General features: G+C 40.5%; 2 protein-coding genes across 6 annotated transcripts; both read right to left on the bottom strand.

Moving 5' to 3' along the window:
- Positions 1 to 26: 26 nt before the first annotated feature.
- On the bottom strand, positions 27 to 1,522 carry LOC129723992 (uncharacterized). 5 transcript variants are annotated; one of them, XM_055678541.1, is made up of 2 exons: positions 1,294 to 1,522; positions 27 to 902 (listed from the first exon to the last, which is right to left on the bottom strand). In XM_055678541.1, exon 2 carries the CDS (start codon positions 812 to 814, stop codon positions 89 to 91), a length of 726 nt encoding a protein of 241 aa, XP_055534516.1. In that variant the 5' UTR covers positions 815 to 902; positions 1,294 to 1,522; the 3' UTR covers positions 27 to 88. The 5 variants fall into 5 exon arrangements, with proteins under 5 accessions (XP_055534516.1, XP_055534518.1, XP_055534521.1 ...); XM_055678543.1 differs by having other exon boundaries at positions 27 to 691; XM_055678546.1 differs by having other exon boundaries at positions 27 to 562.
- A 12,464-nt stretch (positions 1,523 to 13,986) lies between these two features.
- On the bottom strand, positions 13,987 to 18,208 carry LOC129723468 (guanine nucleotide-binding protein subunit beta-1-like). Its single transcript, XM_055677701.1, has 3 exons — positions 17,989 to 18,208; positions 17,489 to 17,631; positions 13,987 to 17,346 (listed from the first exon to the last, which is right to left on the bottom strand). Exon 3 carries the CDS (start codon positions 16,941 to 16,943, stop codon positions 15,921 to 15,923), a length of 1,023 nt encoding a protein of 340 aa, XP_055533676.1. The 5' UTR covers positions 16,944 to 17,346; positions 17,489 to 17,631; positions 17,989 to 18,208; the 3' UTR covers positions 13,987 to 15,920.
- Between the last annotated feature and the right edge of the window lie 9,785 nt (positions 18,209 to 27,993).

The raw sequence follows: 27,993 nt of genomic DNA, 5'->3' as shown, positions 1-27,993 counted from the left end.
TCAATTAAAACACATTTTACCGTTGGACTTCTGATTTATTATTGGAATATTCAAATTGAACCCCACGAAAGTGAATCAAACTGAATTTTTACTTCTTGCCTTTCAAGTCCCTCACGCTTCGAATCAGTGCTGACAGTCCACGTCGCGAATAGTGAACTGCATTTTCCAAAAAAAGTAACGTGTAGTACCGGAGGTAGAAGTACTCGCGTGAGTTCAGGAAAACACCAATCCAATAAACGGTATTTCGTACCGTGCTGATGGTGACGTTCCAGGTTACGATTGCTCCTCGGCGTAAAAAAGCAACGCTTCCGGATAGCACCATATTAGCTTTGTTCGGCAATTGTGAAGAACATGTCGCATTCCAGTTCCGCGAGGTCAGTGAGTCGTACCAACCCTTCAGCTTGGATCCAATTTCATGAAAATACCCCGTCGGGTTTTCTTGTCCAGTCGTTGCACCCAATGGCGGACGGCACTCTCGAATTGGCTTTGGAGGAAGTGTAGCGCTTGATTGCGTTTCTGGAACGCAAGCTTTATCCACGCTGGGAAGTTGTTTGGGTGGTGCCTGTGAGACAATAAATAGCTTCTTACTAACGATGTCAGAAGAAGGTTGGTTTGGTTCGTCCGGTAAGATCTCCTTAGATGGTGGTTTCGACGGACCCTGTACCTCGGATGTTAGTGACTTGTTGAACATCTGTAACCAAAGCTGATATGGAATAAAACACACAGGCAACAACAGTCCAGAATTGGTGTTGTTTATGGTGAGCAAAGAACGCTGGCTGGCAAGCACCAACGATCGCTGCGTTCGTAAAAGCATATCCGACAGTGAAGTATCCGAGGATCAGTTCGTCCTTAGCAAATCAAAAGAACTAATTTTTCGTTTCGTTTTTGGAACTGATAAAAACCTGAGAATAAAAACTATTTTAGGACATTATTAATAAACTTAACGACGCGTCTTTTCCAAGGCATACTGTGATCTGCTAGATTATTGCAATCATTCACAGTCGTAACGCCGCTTAAATAATGAGAAACGTTGTTGAATGTTGAAATTGACGAAACAAATTTGTCGAAGATTTTATTTATCATGCGAAAAAATAGGGTAGATCTGCTTAATAAAGACCACTTCCTTTAGTGGACCACCTGAACTTCTTACACCAAATGACACATAATAAATATACTAATTTTGATTTATGCTTTGACAACTTCAATAATGTTCTCTATTAGAAATGTCGCAAAAGACGTTTACTATAATATACTTCATAAAAGCTGCAAAAAATGTCTTTTAAAAACAGCTACCTGGTTTGCCATGGTTCGTTAACGTTTTCATAGGAAATGGCTTTAACAAAAACTGTACTGACATCACACTTTCCGAGCGAAAATAATCAGATTTTCGATGAACGGGTAGAATAATAGTGTCTTTAAAAGATAAACAATAAATTTTACTAGAAAAACACTTAAAATATTGAAAAAAATTGTGGCCTAATTAAGGGTGGAAATAATACTGTTTTCCTTATTCTGGCATGCTGTGTTTCGAACAAGAGCTATTATCGAAATAACGCCGCGAAACATAGTTACCATAGTAACCATAAATTTGTATAAAATTGCTGCTAAAATGGGGAAAACGCCGGAAATTGGTAAAAAATATACTGAAGCAGCTGTTACTAAATGTCTTCAAGCAATAAAAAGCGGTGTTTCGACTAGAGAAGCTTGTAGGCGCTCCAAACGATAAAGAGGCGATAATTAGCTTGGAAAAAATATCTGAACATCGCCACTAGAGAGAACGCGGCCTAATACCGACGGGTTTGAATGAGTACACCACGATTCTGAGCAGAAAGAAACGCCAGGAGGAGGAAAGAAATCGTGAAGAGCTGGAGCAACTTTTTTTTAACCCCCCTCCCTCTAGTAAGATCTTACTATATATACTAAATATAGATTTTTATTATAGTTTTATCATCCTAAAGCAAGCACAATACTTCTTTTCCCTCTCTGTCTCTAATTCGAGTTAATCGGCCTTCCGTAATTTTTTTAATAATTTTTACCGTCCACACTTTCATGAACATGGTTTTTGAATAGTTCCATCAACAATGTTTTTCTTACGTAAGATAATCAATTCACCCCCTCCCTCCCCTGTAAGAAAGCGTAAGAAAATTGCACAACCGGCCCCCCTCCCCCCTACTTGCTTACGTAATTATTGAACGGCCCCTAATGACACGCACGGGTTTTACGAGAAGATAAACCAATCCCGTAAGTGCTACACACCGTGTCCAGATATATGTAGGGACTAAGAAGGAAATGTGATCACAAGCGAGCGCGAGTTGGTCGCCAGGTGGAAGCAGTTTTTCGATGAGCACCTCAATAGCGGAGCTACGGAAGGTGGCGGATGGGAAATTAACCTTGGAGTGCCTACAAACGATAACAGTGTTCCAGTTCTCGATAGCCTGAACATCAAACGGGAAATAATGTCACTTAAGAACAATCGAGCCGCAGGTAGAGACAGATATCAGGCAGAACTCTACAAATACGACAAAGAGTGACTAGATACGGCACTCCACTGTGTAATTTCCAGAATTTGGGAGGAAGAAAGATTACCGGAGGAATGGATGGAAGGAGTTGTATGTCCCATCTATAAAAAAGGCGATCGCCTACAATGCAACTATTAATGTGGCATAACGATGATTAACTCGCCCTACAAAGTCCTCTCAAAAATTCGGCTCCACCGTCTTTTTCCTCTAACAAAAGGACTCGCATCCAAGTATGATGACAGTTCTACAAGGTATGCTACATTTTTGTCTATCCACGCACACAAACAAATCTCGTTATGAAAAATTTCGCGTTTTGTATGAAATTCAGAACGTTTTTGGAAATTTCTCGTTTTGAGTTGTTTTATTTTTTTTAGTTGGAAAGTGAATCTCCAGTTGAAACACACTAGAAATTGATATTAATTTAGATTTAGTGTGAAAAATTGCGACAATATGTCGAAATAAAATATAAAAATAGGCTATATTTCTAAAAGTTGGAGCATAATCTTAGTCATTGTCATAGCTCATGACTTTTGTTACTGTATGAAACATAAGCGACTCTAATTAGAAGCGCTATGAGAGTACAAGAAAAAACGAAAAGTGCAAAAAGGTTACCGGCAAATTGATGAAAAACAGCATATTTTACCTAAACCGCAGCATGTTTATGTATTACCCACAAATAAAACATGTTTCAACATCATTTCTATAACATTCCAGGAAAGTATGATTTATAAGTTTAGTTTAAAATGCAAAATCATTTCAAATTTCATACAAAATTGGAAAAAGTTCATAACGATCACTAATACTAATGCATCGATGTGAATAGCATACCTCTTAGAACCGTCATCTATACTTGGGACTCGCATCACGTCTTCGTGGAGGTAGCGTATGATACAGTCGATCGAGACCAGGGGGCTCTTGTGGCTGTCAAACTCCATACATTTTCCATCTACCACTCATTGATACTGGTACCAGCGTTTCTGGTACCCACTTTTTGGTTGGTTTGCCCTAAAACAAGTGTAATAGAGTAAACATACCATTTTGTCGGATTACTTATTCTCGAATAAATGTCGTTTTAGATAAAAAAAAAACCAGAGCTCAACATTTGTTTTCAGTAAAATGTGCACTTTCAATGAATAAGATAAGGTTTGTAAGCATTTGAATTGAAATATTACCGCCGTGATGAATTTATGATTGGTAGGCAAAATGTTGACGTTTATAGGCCCCTGATCGAGACCAGCTATGGCAAACAAGTAGAGCCAATACTCCAACCAACCGCGGTTGGAAAACATCGCACTTTAATGGTGATGTATTCGAGAAAACAATTAGAAGAGAACACGTAGGTGGGGAGTCGCTCCTGAGTGCTGATCAACTAACTGCTATACTATCGCGGGCGTGCGACACGACGATGCCTATAAATAGGCAACCTAGAAACGAAAGGCAACGGACTGACGCGATAGCAGACCATCGCAGAGCGTGCCTTCGAACGAGGCGGAGATTGCAGCTGGCGCGTACCGACCTGCAAAGAGAGGAGCGTCGTACCGCATTCGCGTCTGCGAAAGCTACGCTCAAGAGCGCAATCAAAGCAAGCAAACGAGCCTGCTTTGACAGACTATGCGCTGATGCCAACACGAATCTGTGGAGTGATGCCTACAGGATCGTGTAATGGCCAAGATTAGAGGAGGGTCGTCACCGGCTGAAGTCACCAGTGATGTTGATGCGGATCATTGAGGGACTATTTCTACGCCACGATGCAAGTCCCTGGCCTTCGGTTGTCGAATCATAAGAATCACGAACGAGGAGCTCCTTGATATCGTAAGCAAGGCGCCGGGACTAGACGAAATCCCGAACGTGGCCATCAAAACGGCCATACAGGTAGCCGCCGGGTTGTTCAGGTCGGACATGCAGAAACGCTTAGATGGTTGCCTCTTCACGAATAAAAGGATGCTTCAGAGATTGGTCCTGTTGCCGACGGCCGGAGAACCATCAGGTGACCCATCGGCATATAAACCAATCTGTCTGCTAGACACGGCGGGCAAGGTACTTGAGAGAATTATCCTCAATAAACTGATGGTGAGATTCACGGAAGGTGAAACTGGTCTATCAAGCAACCAGTTTGGTTTCCGTAAGGTCTACGTTTGATGCTATTCTCTCTGTCACCAAGACAGCCGAGATAGCACTCCAACGTTAAAGGAGGGCCATCCGCTATTGCACAATCGTCACGCTCGACGTAAAACGCGTTTAATAGCGCCAGCTGGAACTCTATAGCTCTCGCGCTACGAAGTCTTAAGGTACCGGTATCGTTGTATAAGATCCTGGAAAACAACTTCCAGAATCGTATACTCGTCTACAACACAGATGAGGGTCAGAAATGCGTCCCAGTCACCGCAAGAGTACCGCAAGGATCTATCCTGGGCCCGGTGCTGTGGAATGCCATGTATGACGGTGTGTTGAAACTTGAACTTCCTCCCGCAGTGGTGATTGTTGGCTTTGCGGACGACATAACTTTAGAAGTCTATGGCAGGGTCGAATTGAAAGCGGTACTTTCAATTAAAATCGTAGAAGACTAGATGCGCTCCATGAAGCTAGAGCTAGCGCACCACAAGATGGAGGTCATTGTGGTAAACAATCAAAATTCGGAGCAGGAGGCGAGAATTAGTGCTTCAAAGCGGTTTTTGAAGCTCATTTGACAACAAGCTCACCTTTGGGAGTCAAGTCAACTACGCCTGCAAAAGGGCTTCAACGGTCATTGAGGCATTATCACGTATGAGGAATAATAGCTCAGTGGTGTACGGCAGCAAGCGCAAATTGCTTGCCAGCGTGACTACATCCGTACTCAGTTATGGAGCACCAGTATGGTCTAAGGCGTTAGAAAGGGCCTGTCTGTTACAGGGGCAAAATGGAAAGCACGTACAGGCTCATGTGCCTGAGGTTTACAGCGGGTATCGCACGGTGTCATACGAGGCAGTATGTGTCCTGGCTTTCATAATCCCCATGAGCATCATAAGCAGGGAGGATGCAAACTGCTTCGATGGACGTGACATAAGGGGTATACGGAACAGCGAAGGATCATCCTCGATGATCAGGTGGCAAAGGAACTGATCCAACTCTGCCAAGGGTAGATGGACACATAGATATAATGGCGGTGAGTGGATCGGACACTACCCCGAAAAATTTGGTTGGTAGAATGTGCGCGGACGAGGCAATCTGAAGAGCGGTCAGCGCGACTGCTTCCCGGACAGTCCAAGCACTACAAATTTGCTTTGGCTACCATCACTGATTTTTCTTTAGCGTACCCTCTTAAAGCTTTCGCGTACACCAGGTTAGCAGATTGCCCACCACCTGACAGATTTCCCGGATAAACTGACACGACTTATCAAAGCTACTTTGGATGAAGTGATGTGTTATGTGTGCCTTTCGGGAACACTCTCGAAGTGGGCAGAAGGTTGAGACAATGAAATGAACTATTCTGCACGTCATTCAACATTGCTCTTGAAGGTGTAATCAGACGAACGGGCAGCGAAACGAGGGACACGATTTTCAGCAAAGATAGTCAACTCATTGCCTTCGCAGACGACCTTGACGTTATTGCGAGAAACTTTGGAACGACGGGGGCAATCTACGCCAGACCAACAGTGAAGGCTCACACTTAGATTTTTTTATTTTTTTAGAACTCAACAGCTGAGAAACTCAGCGAAAGGTTCTACAAGTTCTCGGCAGAATTTTTAAGAACTTCGGCAAACGAAACGTCAATACTTACTGGTTTACGGTAAATCGATATATTTGCTGAATGTTCGTCGAAATATATTGCTGACATTCGTTAAAAACTTCGCCGAGCTTAATCAGTTGTTGGGAAGATTGCCGAGAGAAGTTAAGTGTGAGGAGAGTTAAACTAGAAATTAATGCGTCGAAAACCAAGTATACCAAGGAGAGGCTCGAGAGAAACCAACATTCGCCTCCCACGAACATGATCATGAATGGCTAAGAACTCGAAGTGGTAGATGAGTTCGTATACTTGGGATCTCTGGTAACCGCTGATAATAACACAAATTCTAGCTGGAAATCGAGCCTATTTTGGCCTTTGAAGGACACTCGACCCAATTCACAATATTTAGTGGAATACCAACCGAGTGGCGTAGGCGTATGAATCACGAGCTGCAGGAGCTACGTGGAGAGGTTCCTATTGTGAACCTGACGAAGGTCGGGATGTCGCGATGGGTCAGACATGTCGCGAGGATGGCGATAAAATCGGTTCTCTTCAAGGATCCCACCGCACCGACACTAGCAACAGGGGGGTCCAACGTGCTAGGTGGCTTGACCAGGATGGAGCGGTTCTACAAGTGACGAGACGCTTAGGAAATTGGCTACTTTTAGCCCAGGACCGAGAGTTGAGGAAAATTCTTAATACGGCACGAGTCACCGGGGCTCTAGGCTGTTGAAGTAAGTGGGGGTGTTGATTTTCAAGAATCTAGAAGAAGAAGAAGATAGATAACATTTGGAAAGGTCTGGCATCTAAACCTTTTGACGTTGGACTAACGTCTATATCGAAGTTAGGCACCTGAATTTGAAAATCTAGTAATTCAACCGGGGAAAACCAGGGAAAAGTGGTCAGGTTTTGAGCGCTTATACATCAGTCATTTCTTTTCAGAATTTCGAGGTTTTGGCATCAACCGATCAGAAATTCTTTTACGGTTGAATTTATGTAACAAAAATAACCTATTTCTCGAGATACACTATTGAAAAATTGATAAATCACATCGATTGTCTAAATCATACCGAGCAACCAATCACCACCTCTCTTCACAAGCACAGTCGACACTAACGGATACAACCGATCTGACTTTGTAAACAGTCTCACAGCTTTCAACCAATAACGAGCTCGCTTTCGGTAGCTGCAACAGGTGTTTCAACACCGTTTTAAAATGCTTCTTTTATCATTACCACTGAACAGATTCTAAACACCAATGGCTTGATTGATAGGGGAAATATTGCGCAAGATTGTCATATAATAATTTAAATATGTTTTCGATACTAAACTAGTTAAAAGTTGTGTTAAAAGTCGTGCACATTCAACCAATCACAAGCTCGCTTCTTGTTTGCTCGCGGATGGATTTTTGCTTTGGGCTATATAATAGCCTGTGTCGTCTCATAGCAGTCATCAGTTAACATGTGAAAGCCCACCAGGCCGGTCTTGTATAATCAGCAGCGGTGGCTGATTCCAGCGGCCAAACTGAGCTGCAGCAGAACTAGAGCGGTGGTATCAGGCAGCAGCGGCGGAGGTAGTGGGAAGCTGCATTTCTTCATTCAGTTCGGTGCTCCTTCGATCTGAGTTGGACCCCACCAGCGGTAATCCAATTCAGATATCGTTGGGTGTGTGTGCAGTGTGCACATATAGCGTATGTGCATCTGTATTGCTATGACATTTGCGATGATAGGGATGGCGCTGTTGCGTGTGTATGGCTAGCTATAGCGTGTGTAAGACACTAGCATGTGTAGCATATTATGGCTATTGCGTGTATATCTTCAGCATGTGTACGGATAGTTATAGCTTGTGTGTGGATAGCTGCTGCGTGTGTAATGATTAGTTATAGCGTATGTATGGATAGTAATAGCACATGGTTGGATAGCTTATGCGTGTGTATAGATAGTTGTATCGGATGTATGGAAAGTAGGGGTGTGCGAAACTGGCTTTTCTGGTGTCGAAACGAAACGAAACGAAATTAACCCTTAATTTCGGTTTCGCCAAATTAGTCGAAACGAAATCAAAGTGGATTTCGAGTTCTCGAGACGAAACGAAATTGGGCTCTAAATTTCGCGAAATTTCGAGAAATAAAATAAATGTTTCTGAAACATAGCATTACAATGATTTGTAACGTTGGAGCGTACGCTAACGAAGTACGAAGAGTAACGGTATTCAGATATCGATAAACCGATAATGACGAGAAAATCAAAAATGTTAAAAACTAAAATCTTGATGCATTCATTTATACAGATTATATTGCAGGTAATAGCACCTCGATAGATACAAATGATATAAAGGTCAAACTCGAAATGTCTTTGTAAATAATAATTTAATAAACTTCTGAACTGATTCTTTTGGTTTGAATGCAACTATGTTTAAAATAGTAATCCTTCTTTCATAGCACTTTCATCATTCAAAATCCAAGTTTTGTCCTAGAGCTCGAACTGGAGATGGGCCCTACGCAAACGTAAAAGCGACGAATCCGATAAGCAATTCCTCGGCGGCCTTCTGATGCATTTCTGCATTCTTTAAAAGCAGCAAAATTCACAGGAATGGTTAAAAAGCTGTAAAACCTTTGGAGGGCAACTTTTTTGTCGCTTTTGTCGACCAGTGTTATTGAATTTTTTTTAACACCGTTTAGTCAGACTAGACTAAGTGACATCTTTATCAATTCGAGGGAAACAAAATTTAAGTTAACTATTCTGTAAACTTTTAAGTTTTCAATATTTTTGCACATTTTTTAATATAACTTAAAATTACTTTTTAACTGAGCAGTTCCACAAAAAATGTCCCAGTTTCAATATTTTTTGTCATTTTAGATTTGGCCTAAACTTTGCATAAACGTTTCTATACGCTGAGAATCTATTTAAAATGCTATTTTGGGAGGGTTATTGTGATTATAAATATTTTCAGAGGCAAAAGTTTTTTGATCAGTGTGACGTCTCTGGAAAAGTTTTAGACAGTAATTTTATCTTTCCGATAAAAAAACTCTAAAAAAATCATTTTTTTATTGTAAAAGAAACATTAAAATTTAAGCTTATTTTTCAAAAACCTTTTTTTTTGTATATAAATTACAAAAAAATTATCGAAGCGATGAAGGAGTCAAAAAAAAAGTTATAATTAAAAAAAGTTTTACAACATGTTTATTTTTGGAAGGACAATATTATTATCTACAACTTTGTCAAAGCCACTATGCCAATCAAACTAACTGTTTCGATTATAAAAATATTTTAATTACCCACAGAGTGTCCAATTGGAGATTAAAATTATTTTTCCAGCTAAATAGGTTTGTTTGACTGGCATAACTAGTGTCTCTGGTAAGGTTGTAGAAAATAATTTTGTCCTAAAAAAAATATGCCCTGAGTTTCTGCGAGACCAAAAACAATAAAATGTATTTGGGACCATTCCTAAACTACGTGGTCATATTTTGATCCCTTTTATACCCCCCTACTCCCCCGTGGTCTCTCGTGGTCTTTTGTTTTGTGATCTTATTCTGCAAATATATGTACAATAAAGTATGAAAAATTTATGAAAAAAAAACTAAGGTTCAAGAAAACTGATTATTAGTTATTGCGCAAATTGTAAATAGAATTTTCAGTAATATCATTTTCTCACAACCAAAATAACAAATAGATAATGGTTGTTTAATTATTAATAATATTTCATTGTCTTTAACAAATATAATAATTTCCTTACCTGAAAGTAATTTAAAATATGTTTTTCTGTTGAGTATATTCAAAATGATTTTTAATTTGTTGTTGAGTATCAAAATAAATAAAATTTGTTTAAGTAGTTTGATCATCTACGATAAATTTTTCGCTTATAGTTACGGTAAATTGTATACTCATCTAGGAATCGTCTAGAAAAATATTCAGTTGATAATAAGTAAAACCTTACTTTTAGTGATTTTCAGATATCGGATTTGTAACTTAATTTTTTTTAATAAATTACAAAGTTTTTGAATGTCGAACAAAATATAAACATCTTTCTTTCTTCCTTCAGTTCACGAACATCCAGGTCTTATATATTGTTTTTAAGACCAAAACGTTGATTTGTTTTACCGGTCGTTGAGTATTGAAATATACTTCCAGGAAAAATAACACAAATCCCGACGCATTGCAAAATAGAACTATTATTCTAAAGAAGAAAATGCCATATAAGGCAAAGCCTGTTTAAAACAAAAAAAAAATTTCTTCGTTCGGATAAATTTGAAATATGTTTCAAAAATTTGATTACAGTTAATTGCTGACAACTCTATTAATTAGTCGTGTCAAATAAATTTAGTATTTAAAAAATTGCGAAAGCTTCGTCTTGACTTAGTGGCAATAAAAAATTATAAGTCAGAAAAAAGACTACGTGGTCTATTTGTTAACCCCCACACCCCCCACGTGATTTTTCGTGGTCTTTTGATAACCTCCCCGTCTCCCTATATATGAGTACGTGGTTTGGGAACGGCCTTTTTGGAACAAACCTAAAATTATTTTTCTTTCAACCAATCAACAGTTAGAATGGAATGTTGTGATGCAACAAACAAATAGTTTTCTCTTTACTCAATTAAGTTATTCGTAATCATCTTCGTTCTCTTATTTCTCGTTCTTTCTAACCTTTCTTTTCTTCTACCTTGTATATTCGTCAAGTGCAAAGTCAGAATCACTTTTATGCTATAATCTGAACTTGTTTTTGACATTGTAAAATTTTGTGTCCCCTAAAACAAGAGTAACATTTCTCAGTAATGTGTTCAACGAGAGCGAACCATGTACTTTTTATTCATTCATTGATAAAATATCCTTTTTTTTAACACGTTTAAAATATTTTTGATAAGGTACCTGGCAATTTTGAAACCTATGCTGACTTTGAAGTCAGAGTGTTTTGAAACAGTACTAAAAATTCAGGCAATTACAACTTTTTCTGCTTGACACATCGATCACTAAGTCTGCACACAATAAGGCAAGATATCCCGTCAGCCTAGTGATAGCAATGAACTATCTAAAAAAACACATTTAAATACACTACGGTGTGCGAAGAGGAGTCCTCTAACACAGAGAAATCCGAAAAAAGGCTTGAAAATTTTTACAAGTCGAGTAGCATAGAACATTTGGCCTGTAAGATAGAGCTTCAGAGCTTTAGTTTTGACAGAAACTGCTATGCCCTCCTAAACGAAAGACTAAAAGTGACCTCTTTAACCTTGTGGGCTGCAAATATAACCACATTTTGATGTACGTAAAAGATGCGTAAAATTTATTCCTACAAACAAATTACTAGATATCTTGTAGTGCATTTGGACGGCTTCATATTCCTCGAATATGACTTCAGTGCTGACATGAATTTTATGCTCTGCGTGAATAAAAAATACCTCCCGCATGATGTTACGGTTTTGTCTTTAAAAACAAAAATTACCGGCTGAGAGTTTATTCTTCTATGTCTGACTTAGTATACCAGATATCTGTTGAGATATATTCAATTTAATTTATAGTCGCAATGAGCACAAACCAAAATAATGTAATAATGTGCATCGGAAATTTGGTCCGAAATTTCGCGAAATTTCGTAATCGTCGAAATTGGAAGTTTAATTTCGCGAAATTTTAGACGGAATTTAGCGAAATTCAACGAAATTTTTCGGCAATTTCGCGAAACCGAAATTTCGCGAAATTTCGGGAAATTTCGAGTTTTGCGAAATTATACGAAATCATTCGAAATCTCGCACAGCCTTAATGGAAAGGAATAGCGTGTGTATGGATAGCTATAGCTACAGCGTGTGTATGAATAGTTTTAACGCGTGTTTAGATAGTTATAGCATGTGTGTGAATAACTATAGCGGGTGTTTATCGAAGATTATTATTGTCATTGAAAATATTAAAACGTCTTAACGAACACAGTTGTGAATTTGATTTTACAGCAGCGATTTTAACTTCTTCAGCCAGCCTTTATTCATCGAGGAAAAATTACTACCTATGAATGATCAACACTTATTTACTAGAAATTTGATTTAGATCAAAACGGGTTCTTTTGAGTATCATAAATTATTGGTAAAAAGAGTTGCAAGTTTTCTCAATGAGCATTCATTAAATTTTCGTTTTTGTTTCTCGGTGCGCGGTTTTGATTTTGTTTCTCGCACACAGAGAAAGAAACAAACTTGTCGCTATCGTGAAAAATAACAAAACAATTAGAAATGCTCTAAATCACAACTGAAGAAGTTAAGATATTTTCCTGTCACTCGCCCAAACCTTGATAACAACTACCGAAAAACGTGTGATTGAGCTCTTGCTACATTGAGTTATTGAACCAAACGTTTTTTTTTTTTCAAATACATGAAGTTATATGCTGGGCTGGAACTAACCTAGCATGAGTTTTATCGATTAAATGTCAAACAATTTTCAAATTTAAAATTTTCGGTTGAATCGTTCTGGGCTCCAATTTCAGATAGTTTCGTAAAGTTTGCTTTTTTCTTAGATAGGAAAATTTTACCAATTCGCTCAATTAAATGATTGTCTTGGTAGTGCAGCAAACAAAGGGTTGATTCGAATATGTATGAAATGACAGCGATTAAATAAAAGATATCCATTTTTTTAGTATATATTATTATTTATAACGTTTTAACGTCTCAGCATCCAGAAATGCACTGTTAGATAAAATTGCAGCAAATACTAGAGTTGCAATTCTCTCTATTATTTGTTTTAATGGAATATAAGAATACCGTAGTCCAACGTCATGCGGTCGTGTCTTGAATACCACCCTCCTACTTTTTTTTATAAAACTATTAATCTCTTGAGAAATTGTCTGATTTTTTACATAAAAATTTAGAAAAAATTGGAAAATTCCTACACAGGAAAAAAAAAAGATTTTGAATAATTTATTAATGAAAAAAATATAACAAAAAAATTGTTCATGCCAAACACAATTTATGATGTTGGCAATACTGTAAGTCAGTAAATGAACCTTCAATGACATGTTCGGTAGCAGCGCTGCAAACTTTCACTGTCATGAAAGAATTTTCTGTTGAAATCTGTGAATTTCAATTTCGATATTAAATCAGACATCTCATTTCTTTCAAAGACCGGACTTTCATTGAAAATATACACCGGGGACACTGAAGGTCGTTTTTACTTGAGACAGTGAAAACGCTGTTTTTGTCGTTTTCGTTTGCAGTGTCAAAAGTTTGTAGCCTTGTTCGGTAGTAATGTTCACGGAAGTTTTACTTATGTCTGTCGATGACAGTGGTACCACAGACAAACAGACGTGCCTCTCCGAACGAAAATCCCTGTAAAATCTTCGTCCTTATTCGAAACGTTACACTCATGCGCCACCATGTAAGCTCATTGCCTACTAACTTGTTTTCGTAAACGGTTTTTGTCTTTGCTAATGGGTGTGCACGCTTGCTTAAATCAACATAAGTGGCATAACTGCTGGTTTTTGTCTTTGATAATGAAAAGGCACGCTTGCTTATAGCGACACTAGCGGCATTATTGCCCACTAAGCAAAATTCCAAAATTATCGTTATTTTTCTGGTCGATGAAATCGTCATCGAGTGGCACGTCTGTTTGTCCGTGGTAGTACCTTTGGCTGAAGTTGAATTTGAATCATTATATGCGAAGTACGCGCTACATAAATCCCAAGATTTTTTTTCCAACCTCCACAGATAAATCTCGCTGATACAATCGATTGTTTACGGCGGCGGAAGACAGGTCTTTGTTGTCATCGAAGTAATTTTTTTCTCTAAACCAGGGAAGATAATTTTTAGTAATTTTATGCGAATTTTATTTGCTCTCGTAGTAAGATTCCCTTTGGCAATTACATGTAGCGTTTTACTTTGTGTGCTTATTCATACTGTTTCTTGACGTTCTTCCTAGCCGGCGAATTACTTTCCTTATTGTTGGTAATTATTAGAGTTTTACATATTGGGTTGTGCTAATGGCTATAATTTTTTCCTGCTAATTTAGTTGTCTTATTTTTAATATATTAGCGATTTTTTTCATTTTTTTTGTTTGCTTTTTTGTTGATTTTTACTCTTTGCTATGTTTTTACACACTCATCACATTTTTACGACTATAGATAATGATCGATAACAGTAATTTTGCTCCGTGTTTTCTAAAACTTTTCGGACATTTTATTTTCCTTTTTGTTTATCCCTATAGATTAGTGATTCAGATAAGGTTATAATATCTTGGTCAAAACGCAGGTTGGGATCTGAGATGGGAAATTCTGGCTGGCAAATGAAATAAAGAAGAAGAAAAACGTAAAAGCTTCAGAAGAACCCGAACACACCTTAATCGTGCCCGTTAAGCCCCCTATACGATCATGTTGGGGCAGTTTCTACAGAGATATAACCTCAGTTGGAGGACCAGCCTCGAAGCGTGCTTTTTAGCATGAATATTTACGATTCATTATTTCATTGTATTACTTCGCGACTTTAAAATAAATGGAAGCTAAATTTAAGAAAATCTGCAAAATTGGAGTTACTACAGAAAGTTGTTTAACGGATAGGTTTAGAAAAAAACAAATAACTGTAACCCTCCACACAGCCTATTTCTGTTTCCGTCATTAAGTTGGCTGCAACATCAAAATTTGTTAGAGTAATCGGAAGGAAAAAAGGTGAGGATGCAATAAACTATGAATGTGATAGAAGCGTTGTTTCTCATGATCGCGGAAGTGAAAATTCAAGGGAACTGATGACAGAAAATGCCCGATTTAGAAACAAAAACGGACTGTTCACACCAGCTGACAACAGCCTAAATGAAAGCTCCAAAGTCCGGTTCTCAGTCCATTTTGGGAGAAAAATTTATCACCATATTACGAACAGATGGCGCCATTCGTGCGCATGCATTCAAATGTTAAGATAGTCAAGCTTAAATCCCAAAACCCTCTCTCTGACTAGAGCACTCAAGGTTATATACTACGAACATAGATAAGATAAAATATTAATTGGCTTTCGCGCTTAAATACTTACATACTTATTTGTTTCTTAATCGATAGTTTTTTTTTTTTTTTTTTGAAAATACGCATTGTATAGTAAGCTAACCTAAATAAATGAAGACAATCCTAGCTTTCTGCGTGTTTGTAAGATTCGCTATACGTTCTCTTTGTGTTCATGACTTTGCATAAGCATCATTTTGCATTCACGATATACTTATATATTCGTCCATTGGTGCTAAGCCATGCTGGGCAAAATCAACAGTTTTCGGCATCAGAAGTGTTGCTCAAATTTAATGTATTGTTTGGAAGAGTGTGCTTCTTGCAGAGTGACCTTCTTCCCCTTGGTTTCGACTTTTTGTTTCATTTGATCTCGGTTTATTAGCGATTCGCTATAAGTTATTCATATGTAGATTTTAATAAAATGGCTAGATTTCGCGTGTATGAACTAGCTTGAAACGAAAATCTGTAACATTTGCACCCAACCCAGTCTTCGAAATAGCGCAGTAGATTTAATTAACGTATAGAAAAGTAAAATGCTACAGTATTATTTTACAATTTCAGTAATGAGATTTTGATTTATATAATAATAATTTGTTATTAATTTTCTAAACTGTTCAATATTTGTTTGTGTGTGTGTGTAGTTTTGTGGTTCCTTTTCTTACAGCTTGTGTGTTTTTTGTTATAAAAATGTGATTCTTACCTCGTAGAATTTTCGGTAATTAAAAACGCACACCCGCACGACTACATATAGCTTAGTTCCACACTCGTAGAAAAGAATCCCACGACCCGGTGGCAACGGCCATACCGTTTTCCGTAACGCCTAGACATGACACGCGGTTGTCGTGGCCAGCTAGGATACCGGCTCGTTCCGCTTTCAGTGTGTCCCAAACGTTACAGTTAAAGTCATCGTAGCCTGCCAGAAGCAACCGACCAGATTTGGAAAACGCTACCGAGGTAATGCCGCAGATGATGTTATCGTGGGAGTACATGGCCAGCTCTTGGTCGGCTCGGATGTCAAAAAGCCGACAGGTGGCGTCATCGGAACCGGTCGCAAACGCGTGCCCATTCGGGAAGAATGTGACGGCGTTGATATCGCTCTCGTGTCCCGGGAAGGTTTGCTTGCACTGGCCCTCTCGGATGTCCCACAACTTCGCGGAAGCATCACAAGCTCCCGAAACGAACACACGGAACTGAGGCGAAACGGACAATGCCATCACGTCACCGGTATGTCCGAGAAACGATGTACATTGCTGACCGGTTTCGATATCCCACAGTCCGCAAGACATATCACCCGAGCTGGTCACAATTTGGTTATCATCTAGAAACCGACAGCACGAAAGGTACCCCGTATGACCGGGTAGTTCGCGCGACACTCGGACGTTTCCTTCCCTTGTTTTAAGGTTGTAAATGGAACAAATATTGTCCAAACCACCACAGGCTACAAAGTTTCCGGACGGTGCATATGCACAGGTCATCACCCAGGATGAACGCAACGGGATGGCGTGCACCTTGTTTGTTGTGTGCGAATCCCACACAATTAGTTTTCCGTCCTGGGAAGCGGACACTAGATTTCGAGAGTCACTACCCCAATGCATAGCGTAGATCTTCGCTAAATGACCCCGCAGAGTGCGTCTCGTACGCATCTGTATTCGACCGATGGGCTCCAGATTATTCGTAGCCTGCACTAGCGATGTATCACAGGCCACTTTGCGCGCATCACGGATTGCATTTTTCAGCGTTTCCGCTTCCTGCCGTAATGCCTCGAGCTCGTTCATGGTGTTTTTCTTCTAGTACAAAACTATCCTGAACTCTTGTTTTTTTTTTCTTGTTCAACTGCCGTTTGTGTGACAAATGTGCAATTTTTTTCTGGTTAGAAGTAATAAACACTTTCTGCGCTAACTCGTTCCGATACACAGCCCGTACAATATAAAAGCACTTGGCCAACAATTAGATCTGCAGTACAGGACTTCTGTTGATACTATCAGCACTACTACTAGCGTTTTTTAGGTTTCGATTTTCTCTTGCCTTGCCGTCGTCTGCGTTGGCCCGCTTCTGCCTGGCGCGCGCGACACCGCTACGCAATCGCTTCCTACGTTTCACCAATATATGTGCCTCATACGTCCTCTCCACAAGACCACCAGTTCGAGAGCTGAGAGAATAAAGACTCTACGCTATAATCTGAAACGGTTAAACAATTGGAGAAAGAAACAAATCTGTAAACTATGACCGATCCGTCATATGCAGTCTGGTAAACAGTTTTCATCAATTTAATTCATCGGAAAAAAAACCGCACTTCTACATAAGGGCGTCAAAACCTTACCACCACACCCTGAATGGAACAGCAAGCGACCGTCCTCCTATTCCTGTCTCGTTTCCGTGCGTCGCTTTTCACGAGTTTCCCTTAGCAGCGCCGCTCTACGTACGATGCGGTGACGATCCTCAGCTTTTCGGAATTTTCTGCACCTGTTTCAGAACACGCACACACACGCACACACACATACGAACACGAACACACACACATTTCACACCACAATCCAGTCCATGGCGACCATATCGACAGGATCAGTATCGATACGACATAAGGGCACGGTTCGCAATGGCGAGAAAAAAGAGATGAAAAAAAAGGAAAAGCGATATCCAAATTTAGTTTTTCCACCCCGAATGAAGGACGCAAGAAGCACATATCTGCAAAAATCGTACACCCCGCACGTCTCGCGCGCCAGTCTGGGGGATAGGCCCCCTCTCTCGCGCGAACTGCAGTGATTTTTCCAGCAAAACCCGTGTGTCTGGACTGCCGGTCCTTTCGGAGCATTTACCAACCTTGCATAACGCGCAGAGCCTACTACTCGGTTCACTACCAACTGTCCCTACATCCGGAAGCACTTTCCAGCGATTTTCATCACCTTCACAAGCTGCGGAGATTGGAAATTTTCTAACGCAATCCGCAGATGAAAAAACCTCCCAACGAGTGGTACAACAATTTTCACGTCTTTCCTTCGGCAGGCAGCACATTCGCCCGTATGAGCGAAGAAGGATGATGAGCATGAGACTTTTCCGACACGGAGAGGCAGTTTTTCGCTGCCTTTGGAAAAACTGTTCGCAGCGAGCATGCGCTGCCGGCGGGCAACGGGCGACTAGTCTGCCGTCTCCCGATGCAAACGAGATGTCTGTCGTGCGCTGCGGCTCCGGTCGGTTTCGCACCGGGTGCCGGGCATTTGATTGTTCCGTTAAGCCACACTGGGTGTTGTAAATCTGTATCGAATTCAGTAAATATTTTGCTGAGTTCAACAGCTGAGCTTACCATACAGAGGCTTACCATACAGAGGCCATACAGAGGCCAAAATTCGACCGAAAGACGTTAATTTCATATTTCAGTAATCAGGATGATGCACAGAAGCCAAAAATGGACTCCAGATGCTATTTTAAATCTTTTCAGGGTGTGGTATTTCAGAAGACAACTAGTTCTTTTGAACTCTATAATAAGAATGAATCTTTATTAAACGAATGAATCTTTATTAAACATTTATTTAACTACCTTTGCTACGATTCAGTCAGCCCAAATCAACGCCATGCTTAAACGCCACGCTCTTTACGATATTCTTTGACGCTACGCTTCACTGCAATGCAATATGCCACAACTACTCTCCTCCAAAGCGACTTGACGTTAGCACAACTCGACTATACCTGGTTACGTACAAGTTAGATGTTCCAGGTCTTACAACAGGCTCCTCCTCTTCTTCGATTGGTCCATCCACTGACTTATCATTCGTTTCAATGCCCGTGTTGTCATTGAGCTGTGCATCAGCTTTAATAGAATTGCTTGCGTCGTTTTCATAGTCGTCGAAAGTGTACTTCAACAACTGATGACTCCTTCGCTTGATAATTCCTAGCTCATCCGAAACACACTCGTACAGTACAGCACCAGTTTTCCTAATTATCTTTACTCGTACCCATACAGGTTTCTTTGGATTACGGTAGTCTCGAGCATAAACCGTTTCTCTTAATTCAAAAATGAAATTCTTTTTCTTCACATTGAGATCTTCAATTGTCTCACGGTGTCGTCTCTCAGAATAAGCCTTGAGCTTGTCAAACCGGGTTCGCATCTCCCTACCGAACATTAGCTTGTATGGGCTCTCTCCGGTTGTAGCATGATGAGTGGCACGATACATCTCCAGGAATGAGTTCAGCTGCTACGTCACTGACTTTTGCTTGAACGCTGAATCTGATGATAACTTTTTACCAGTTTTTACCGCATTTTCAGCTGCACCATTGGAACAAGGACTATACAGCCAGAGATGCTAGATGTTTTTGAAAAATGTCTGCAATTGCTCGAAAAACCGGAAAAATTTGCTCGAATTCTGAAAAAAAATCTATCCGTGATCCGAAAAAATTTCGCTCGCGCAGGCAAAAGTCTGTGAAAATCTGCACACATTTTAAGAAAATCTGCGCAAATATAAGAAGACTCTGACAAAAATCTGCAGAAACCGTGGAAAACTGCAAATATCTGCAAATCAATAAATATCTGCACACGGACTCCAAAAATCTCCGTTTTGCAGACAAATCTGCACATTTGGTATCCCTGTATACGGCGCTGTTGTCAAATGCTTGATACCATGGTTAGTGCAGAAAACTCTGAACTCCTTTGATGAAAACGCAGTTCCGTTATCGGATACCAGTGTTCCAATGGATCCGAATCTACTTGCAAACTCGGCAATTTTCTCGATAGTTTCCTCCGAGGTTAACGAGCGTACTGCATACGTCTCGATCCACTTACTATAGCTATCGACCAACACAAAATATTCAGCTCCACGGAACGAAAAATGATCTACATGTACACGATCGCAAGGTGCGCTAGTAAGACGCCAGGGAGATATTGGATCTGGTCGGTTCTGGATACACAGATCGCACTTTTTGCCAATGTCCTCAATTTCTTCATCCAGTGACGGCCACCAAAAATATGATCTGGCCAAACACTTCATCTTCACTATTCCAAGATGGACCGAATGAAACTCGTCCACCGAAAATTTTCTCAATTTGGCAGGAACCACAATGCTGTAACCCCACAACAGAACTCCCTCCTCAACGCTTAATTCATCTCGTTTACGATTAAAAACTTTCAATTCTTCCTCTTGAATAGTTTGCGGCCAACCAGAATTAACATATTCCACAACACGGCTCAGCAATCTGTCGCGACGACTTTCAACAACAATTTGCTTCCGTTCGACTAACGATCGAGTTTCAATTTCGATAAAATTCAGGAAACTTACGGATTTATCTTCGTCCTCTTTACCGTCATTGCTTTCAATAGGATATCGTGACAAGAAATCTGCTGGAATGTTCTGGATTCCTTTCACGTGATGTATTTCGTAGTCACAATTCGACAAGAAAACCGCCCATCTCTGCAAACGCCCAGACGCCGTTTCTGGTACACCCTTAGAGCTGAACAGACTGGTCAAAGGTTTGTGGTCTGTCATAAGCTTGAAATGCCGGTCATGCAGATAATTTTTGAATTTGTTAACTCCATAATAAATGGCCAAAGCTTCTTTATCAATCACCGAGTATCCAACTTCATGTTTTTTAAACACCCTTGAAGTAAATGAAATGGGTCGTTCAGTCTTGTCAGGATACTCGTGCACAATCACAGCACCGAAGCCTTCATTTGATGCATCACAGTACCAAACCTGTATTTTCCTAAATTAGTTTCTTTGCCGCTTCGAAAGCCTTCTGCCGATTGTCTGTCCAAGAAAATTTCGTGTTGTCCTTCAAAAGCTCAAACTTGGACAAAACTTGGCATAATAGTTTGCTAGACCGACAAAAGCTCGAATTTCCTTAACATCTTTCGGGGGTTTGACATCCATTATTGCTTTTACCTTCTCTGGATCTTTGTGTAAACCATTCTGATCAATAATGTGACCAAGATAGCTCACTTCTTGCTTGAAAAAATCGCATTTTTGTTTGTTGAGTAAAAATCCAGCCTCCTGAAGACGTGTTAATACGTTATTCAGGTTTTCCAAGTGCTCTGTCACGGTTGCACCCAAACTAGAATATCGTCTAGGTAGATGATTATACCACGACAGCCTTGAAGAACTTTCTCCAATGTCGCTTGAAAGATGGAACACGCCGTCTTCGTTCCGAAAGGAAGTTGATTCATCCAATACACACCTCGATGCGTGCTCCAGGCCAATAACTTTCTTGATTCATCATCCACCTCCAATTGGTAATACGCGTTCTTCAGATTAAGTTTCGAAAAATATTTTCCACCCTACAGCGCCGCAAAAATCTCGTCAATAACCGGGAATGGATGACGATTGTCCACCAGAAACGGATTGACAGTGATACGATAGTCTGCATATAGTCTCAATGATGAATCCTTCTTCAGAACAGGGACTAGCGGTGTGTCCCATTCGGCTTCTGATGATGGCGCCACAGAAATTCTTCTAGCCGGTTCAGTTCCGCTTCTACTTTCTCCTTAAATGCGAATGGAACTTTTCTGGGCTTACAAAACTTCGGAACTGTTTCATTCTTTAAAGACAGATGCACCTTGTTATGTTCGAAGCAACCCAATTCATTGAAAACTGCAGCGTATCTGTTCAATTACTGCTCCAACTGAATCTTGTAATCAGGCTCCTTATTCGAAACATGACAAAAGTCAATTTTCAAATTCCAACGGCTCATGGTCTGCCGCCCTAACAACGGTTGTTCCTTCGAACACGTAAATTTTTCCTTGGATACGTAATTTTTGTATCTCAACTCAGCCATGAATGTGCCAACTGCGCTGAATCCGGATTCGTTATAGCAAACAAACTCCTCTTCTGCATCAGTATTCAACGTTAGTGAAGAAAACATCTGATCGTATAGATTCTTTGAAATAGCGTTAATTAGGCTACCAGTATCGACTTCGAAACAAATAGGCCTTCCATTAGCATGAATACGCACCATAACTGGTGGGAGCACATCGAGTTTGTTAATTTCAAGATGACTAACCCTCGTACTCCGTTTCTGACCTAGCGGTTTCTGTTTGATCTTGGAAGACTCCGTTTCCTTCGTGGGACACACCTTTGCTAAGTGTCCCTTTTTGCTACACAGTTTGCATATATAACTTTTGTATTGGCATTTCCGGAAATCATGATCACCTGTTCCTCAGGCAAAGCACTTTGAGTCACTCTTCTGTTTCATCTCCGCTTCCGGGTGTATCTAATGTACTTCCAAAACGCCGCGCTGTTGGAGAGTTGATTCTTTTTTAGGCGCGATTTTTTGTAAACTCTCAAACGTAGCAGTTGTACCCTCTTCCCAAACTCGTTCAAAAATTGGTCCCCGTCGAAGACAAACTACGAACAGATTTCGACAAATACATCCAAATCAGCACCGAAATCACAATTGGCTTTATGTCTTCTGGAAGTTTCGGATAGCACAAATTTTTCACTGTTTGGTACACTTCCATGGAAACTGCCGTCAACAGGAAAGCTGCTCTTCGTTTATAGTCCTCTTCATCGATTTCATACGCCACAAAAAATCTTTTCAGGCGTTCTTCGTAGAGTGGCCTGGAATCTCCTACGTTAAATTCTGGACAAAATTCATCTTTCTTTCTTGATTTATTCTCGTCGCCAGAAATATGGTATTTTAAAAGACAACTAGTTCTATTGAACTCTATAATAAGAATGAATCTTTTTTAAACATTTATTTAACTACGTTTGCTACGATTCAGTCAGCCCAAATCAACGCCACGCTCTTTACGATATTCTTTGACGCTACGCTTCACTGTGCAGGAATGCAATATGCCACACAGGGCATATAATTTTCAGTCATTTTATTAGTGTTAGATAAAAGTTATTGATATAAATATATAAATACAGGATAGTCTATTGTAATATTATCGTCTTCAGTTCAAAGAATTGGCGGAGAGGAGAATTTTGATTCGAATTTATCATCCGGGATCACTCTTGAACATAGGCGTAGCCAGAGGGGGGCAGGGGGGGCCGTTGCCCCCCCCCCCTAAATGTTGACATTGGTGCAGAATTTTGTTTTCAATAACTCGAGTAGCACAAAATGACATCTTTAACCCATAGAAACATCTGTGTAAAGTATCAGCCAGATCAAAAATAATTGATTGAAATGCTTGCGCTATGTTGCGTGGAATTACACAGGTTTTTCAGTGGATCCACCAAGGATATTGCAGCGGCAAAAGTACCGGGCAAATCCGCCTGCATCAACTAGCTTGGAGTATTGGAACCGAGCAGTGACAATTCCTTACCTTGATTCTCTTGTAACCTCACTGAAAACACGGTTCGATGAAGATAGTGCACCTGCCTACGCGTTGTCCTTGCTACATCCCGCTAACGTAATACGCATGTCGTTGGAAGAGTTCAAGCGCAAAACCGAAAATTTCGTAATTTTTTATGAAGTTGACAATTTTGTTGGAGAGGTGGAAGTTTTGTATTAACATTGCAGCAGTATGAGAGCAGATCGTAAGAACTTGGAAGAGTTGGATCTTATAGACCTGCCAGCTAAAGCCCGTCCTTTTTCGCTTGCGATTGAGAAAGCAGTTAAAATTGCACTTGCTCTACCATGGAAACATGCACGATTGAACGCTCGTTCAGCACATTACGTCGGGTGAAAACCTGGCTGAGGTCAACAATATTTGAACAGCGGTTGAGTGCTCTATGCTTGCTGAGTGTTCATCGGTCAACAACAATCGTGAAAAGACACATGAACCGCTTCCGGAACGTTTGACGTTTGATGCCCGAAGATTTTACTGACAATATTGACTTTGTCTTCAATATTCACGTCCTTGGGAAGCTTTGACAGGATGTAGTTGAGATAGCGGCTGTGCAAATGGGTGTCCAGCTTCCGGAGAAGTAAACGTACCTTCGCCGCATTATTCAGCTGGCCTGCATTGTTCTCGAAGAGGTCCTGGTAGCGGTTAAACAACAACGTCCGAACGTAACTCCGTTTTCTTCGTCGAAGACAAACTCTATGATGTTCGAAGAGAGGGACTCCAAAATCTGCTCCGGGGTTTGATACTGACGCTGCTGCTGCTGGACCGCTATCCACTGTAAAATTTGGGCCATCTTGTGAATCATATCTTGAATTCCCGGTTGCGGCTGCCGATCAACTCTATCTTCTGCCATGTTCGTGGATTCTTGAGATCCTTGTCGCCAAAAAAATATGTCCAGTGGTTTAAATGAACTTAAGAGTTTTTAGTAAAAAACATCTATTTATATTCGAGGTTGGACAAAAAATAATCAAATTTTTCACTCTGATGTCAAGGACAACTTTTCACTGGTTCCCTTGATGTAACAATCACTAAAGACTAGTATTTACTTTTCTAGTATTTATTTTTCAAAAACACTGAAGTCGCATTTTATTCGGGGGTACGTGCCGCGTAAAAAACGCGTAAATTCCGGAATCCGCGTAAAAAACGCGTAAATTTCGAAGTCCGCGTAGAAAAACCGCGTTAATTCCGGAATCCACGTAAAAAAAACCGCGTAAAAAAGTCCGCGTAAAAACAACCGCGTAAAGAGCGACCTTAGTGTATCATTTTTATTTCTTCTAAAATTTTGAAGAGCCTGCCCCCCCCTATTTGAAATTCTGGCTACGCCCATGCTCCTGAATGCAGCAATGCAACAAATAGCCTTATTCGAAACAACCAGAAAAATTTTTCACAACCTTCAAGATGGCATTCCCCCTAAAAAATAATTAAATTGTCAAAGGTATGCGATTACTTGAGATATTTAATTTCATTGTTTGCCTATTCTCAAAATAATTTTCACGTTATAGTTACCGGAAAAGTTATGTGAATATTTTCCATTGTCATTTTCACGTAGATTTTGCATGATTGTCATTTGAGTTCATCATGATCTGGTGAGATGATTTATCCTGTAAATCGTATTCAATAGGCATATGCGTTTCATGCGATTTTCACATAGAACTTAATTACCGGTATAGTGGAAAGCATTTGATTAACTGATAGTTACTACGTTTTATAAAACGTATGATTTTCGATTGTGGTTTCCCAAATTCTTGAGAGAGAGAGAATAGTTTGCAGAATTTATTGAAATTTGTTGCTTCGCGCGGGCATCGCGATTTTTTACAGTGTAGTATGTTCAACGATTGAAACTTGGCACTTGGAATGTTGGGACTCTGCTCGAGCCGGCATACGCGGGCATCTTGGCCAGGGAGCTACGGAAGGCAAAAGTGAAGATAGCAGCCTTTTTTGTAAGATTTGTCCACTTCGATCATTATTTTGATCTTTTGTGGTAAAATAGCAGCTATACAAGAGGTGCGTTGGCAAAAACCGGAGAACGTGAACGTGAGAACGGCGGTTGATCCGACCCCGGGCACTTCTATCAAGTACCACATCTACTACAGTGGCGGCGACAGATCGGAACGGGGCGTCGGTTTTGTGTTACTAGGAAACCAAATGAAGCGTGTCATTAGGTGGAGGTCTATTAATGATCGTCTTTGCGCATTGAGGATCAAGGGCAGATTCTTCAATTACAGCCTTATAAACGTGTACGCACCGACAAACGATAAGACCGACGTAGTAAAGGAGGAGTTCTATAAACTCTTTAAAAAACGTATGGAGAGTGCGCACAACACGGCATTAAGAGCAGATCGGAGTAATCGGAGATATGAACGCACAAGTCGGACGAGAGAAGTTTTTTCGTTCCGTTATTGGTAGGGAAAGCCAACGACAATGGTTTGAGGTTAGTGAACTTCATCGCGGCCAGGGGAATGGCCATCTGCTGTACTCATTTTGTACGTCTGAACATTCGGAAGCACACCTGGAGACACCTCAATGGAGAGTTCTGCTCCCAAATCGACGGCTGGCACTTTTCAGACGTCATAAATGTGCGGTCCTTTCGAGGGCCAAGCATCCACTCGGACCTACTATCGGTGGTAAAAAAGATTCGCGCCCGGCTGTCTAACGTATTTGAATCGTTGTCGACGAGGAATATCCAGAGAATACTCGGACAGTTGATAGACGGATCGATGAACCAGTTGGAGTGGACCTGACAAGCAGTGGATGCACATCCATGATGCGGTCAGTGAAACAGCACGAGAAATGATAGGTATGAAAAAGGTAACCACGCGTAATGGGTGGTTCGATGCTGAGTGTCCAGAGGTGACGGAAGAGAAGAACCGGGCTTATGCCAACACGTTACTAGCAGCTAACCGTGGGACTCCTCAGATGCGGGAGAAATACCGAAAAAAAAGCTTCATCACCCTAGGAAACGTGAGCACTACGATCGCGTCCTCGCGGAGGCGGAGAATTGCTTCACCAGGCATGACACGAGGAGCTTCTATATAGAACGATTAACGGATTCAGGAACCGGACTGTGTTAGTACCTGCCATGTGTAATGATAGGGAGGGAACCTGATTACCGATAAATCGCAAATTGTTGGAAGCAACATTTCGAAGTGGTGTTGAACGGTAAGGAAGGTAGGAGAGTCGTCGTGGGAAACAGGATAGAAACTGGGGAGGACGGATAAGCTGTGGAATAACCAACATTGGACGAGATGAAGAATGCTTGCAAAAAGCTGACGAACCACACAGCCACTGGGAAGGAAGTAGTGCAATTCATCAGATTATCCTTAGGGTATAGTCTAAGGGACAACTACCTACGAACTGGTACAAAAAGGTACATAGATTCGACTGCAGTAATCTCTGTAGTCTCGGACTGCCAGCACGATTGGTATCACGAACAAACAGCAACAGGAAAGAAAACCCTCAGCAGATAGTAAAAAAAAGACAGTACTATTGGCATGCCTGATCGAGGCATTATGCGGCTTTCAAGCGGGATGATCTACAACGGACCTGATGTTCATTTTGAGACAGATCCTCGACAAGTTTCGAGAACACAACTTGCAGACACGTCATTTGTTTATAGATTTTGAGGCGGCGTACGACACAGTGAAACGCAACGAGCTGTGTCAAATTAAGCTTGAACATGGGTTTCCAACTAAACTGATTAAACTAATACGCGCGACGCGTGACTCTTTCACGGCGAATTTTCGGACGCGTCTGTGATGTTAGATGGTCTGAGGCAAGGTGATGGACTCTCGAACTTGCTGTTCAACATAAATTTAAAAGGTGCAATACGAATGGCAGGTGTGCAGAGTAGCGGCACCATCATCACGAAGTCCCACATGCTTCTAGGCTTCGCGGACGACATTGATATAATTGGTGTTAACCGTAGAGCTGTTGAGAAGGCCTTCACTGCTCTCAAAAAAGAAGCTGCGAAAATTGGACTAACCATACTTACTTTACTTTTATGGCGACAGATCGCTCAACTATGCGATCCTATGCCGAATCCAGAATACGTCTCCACAAAACTAGGTCTTGGGCTGCTACTCTCCAGTCTGCAGTCTCCTCTTACACCCGCTGTTCTGGCATCCTCGTCGACAGCACACATCCAGCGCGTGCGAGGTCTATCTCGAAGTCGTCGGCCTCTATCCGGTTCTCTGCTAATATTACCTTTGCCGGTCAATGATGCCACATTTTCATCTGTATTTTGGAGCTCAAAAAATCTTATCACCTTGGTAAAATTTAAAATAATCTGTAAAATAAAATCTGCATATGTACTGGACATATCCTTCTCGAAAAAAAAATGCAATATAGCTTGTTTAACATTTTTCCGCGAATTCATTCATGCACACGTTTATGCGTAGCATATGAATATAATAAAACCTCCGATAAGCTCCAAAGCATTTGAGTTGATTTATATTTTTCAACTATATAAAGAAGTTTAATTTACGACCCCATGAAAACCAAAAAAAATCTGTATAAATCTGTATTATTTCCAGAAAATCTGTAATCTGTAT

The sequence above is a fragment of the Wyeomyia smithii genome, chromosome 2 (assembly GCF_029784165.1).
Source record: "Wyeomyia smithii strain HCP4-BCI-WySm-NY-G18 chromosome 2, ASM2978416v1, whole genome shotgun sequence".
NCBI lineage: Eukaryota > Metazoa > Arthropoda > Insecta > Diptera > Culicidae > Wyeomyia > Wyeomyia smithii.
The sequence above is the reverse complement of the archived record's forward strand: the minus strand, read 5'-3'. Positions and strand labels throughout refer to the sequence as shown.

Bases quoted from the DNA above. Each gene is read 5' to 3' on its own strand.
- LOC129723992 (XM_055678541.1), bottom strand. From the start codon at position 814: ATGCTTTTACGAACGCAGCGATCGTTGGTGCTTGCCAGCCAGCGTTCT.
- LOC129723468 (XM_055677701.1), bottom strand. From the start codon at position 16,943: ATGAACGAGCTCGAGGCATTACGGCAGGAAGCGGAAACGCTGAAAAAT.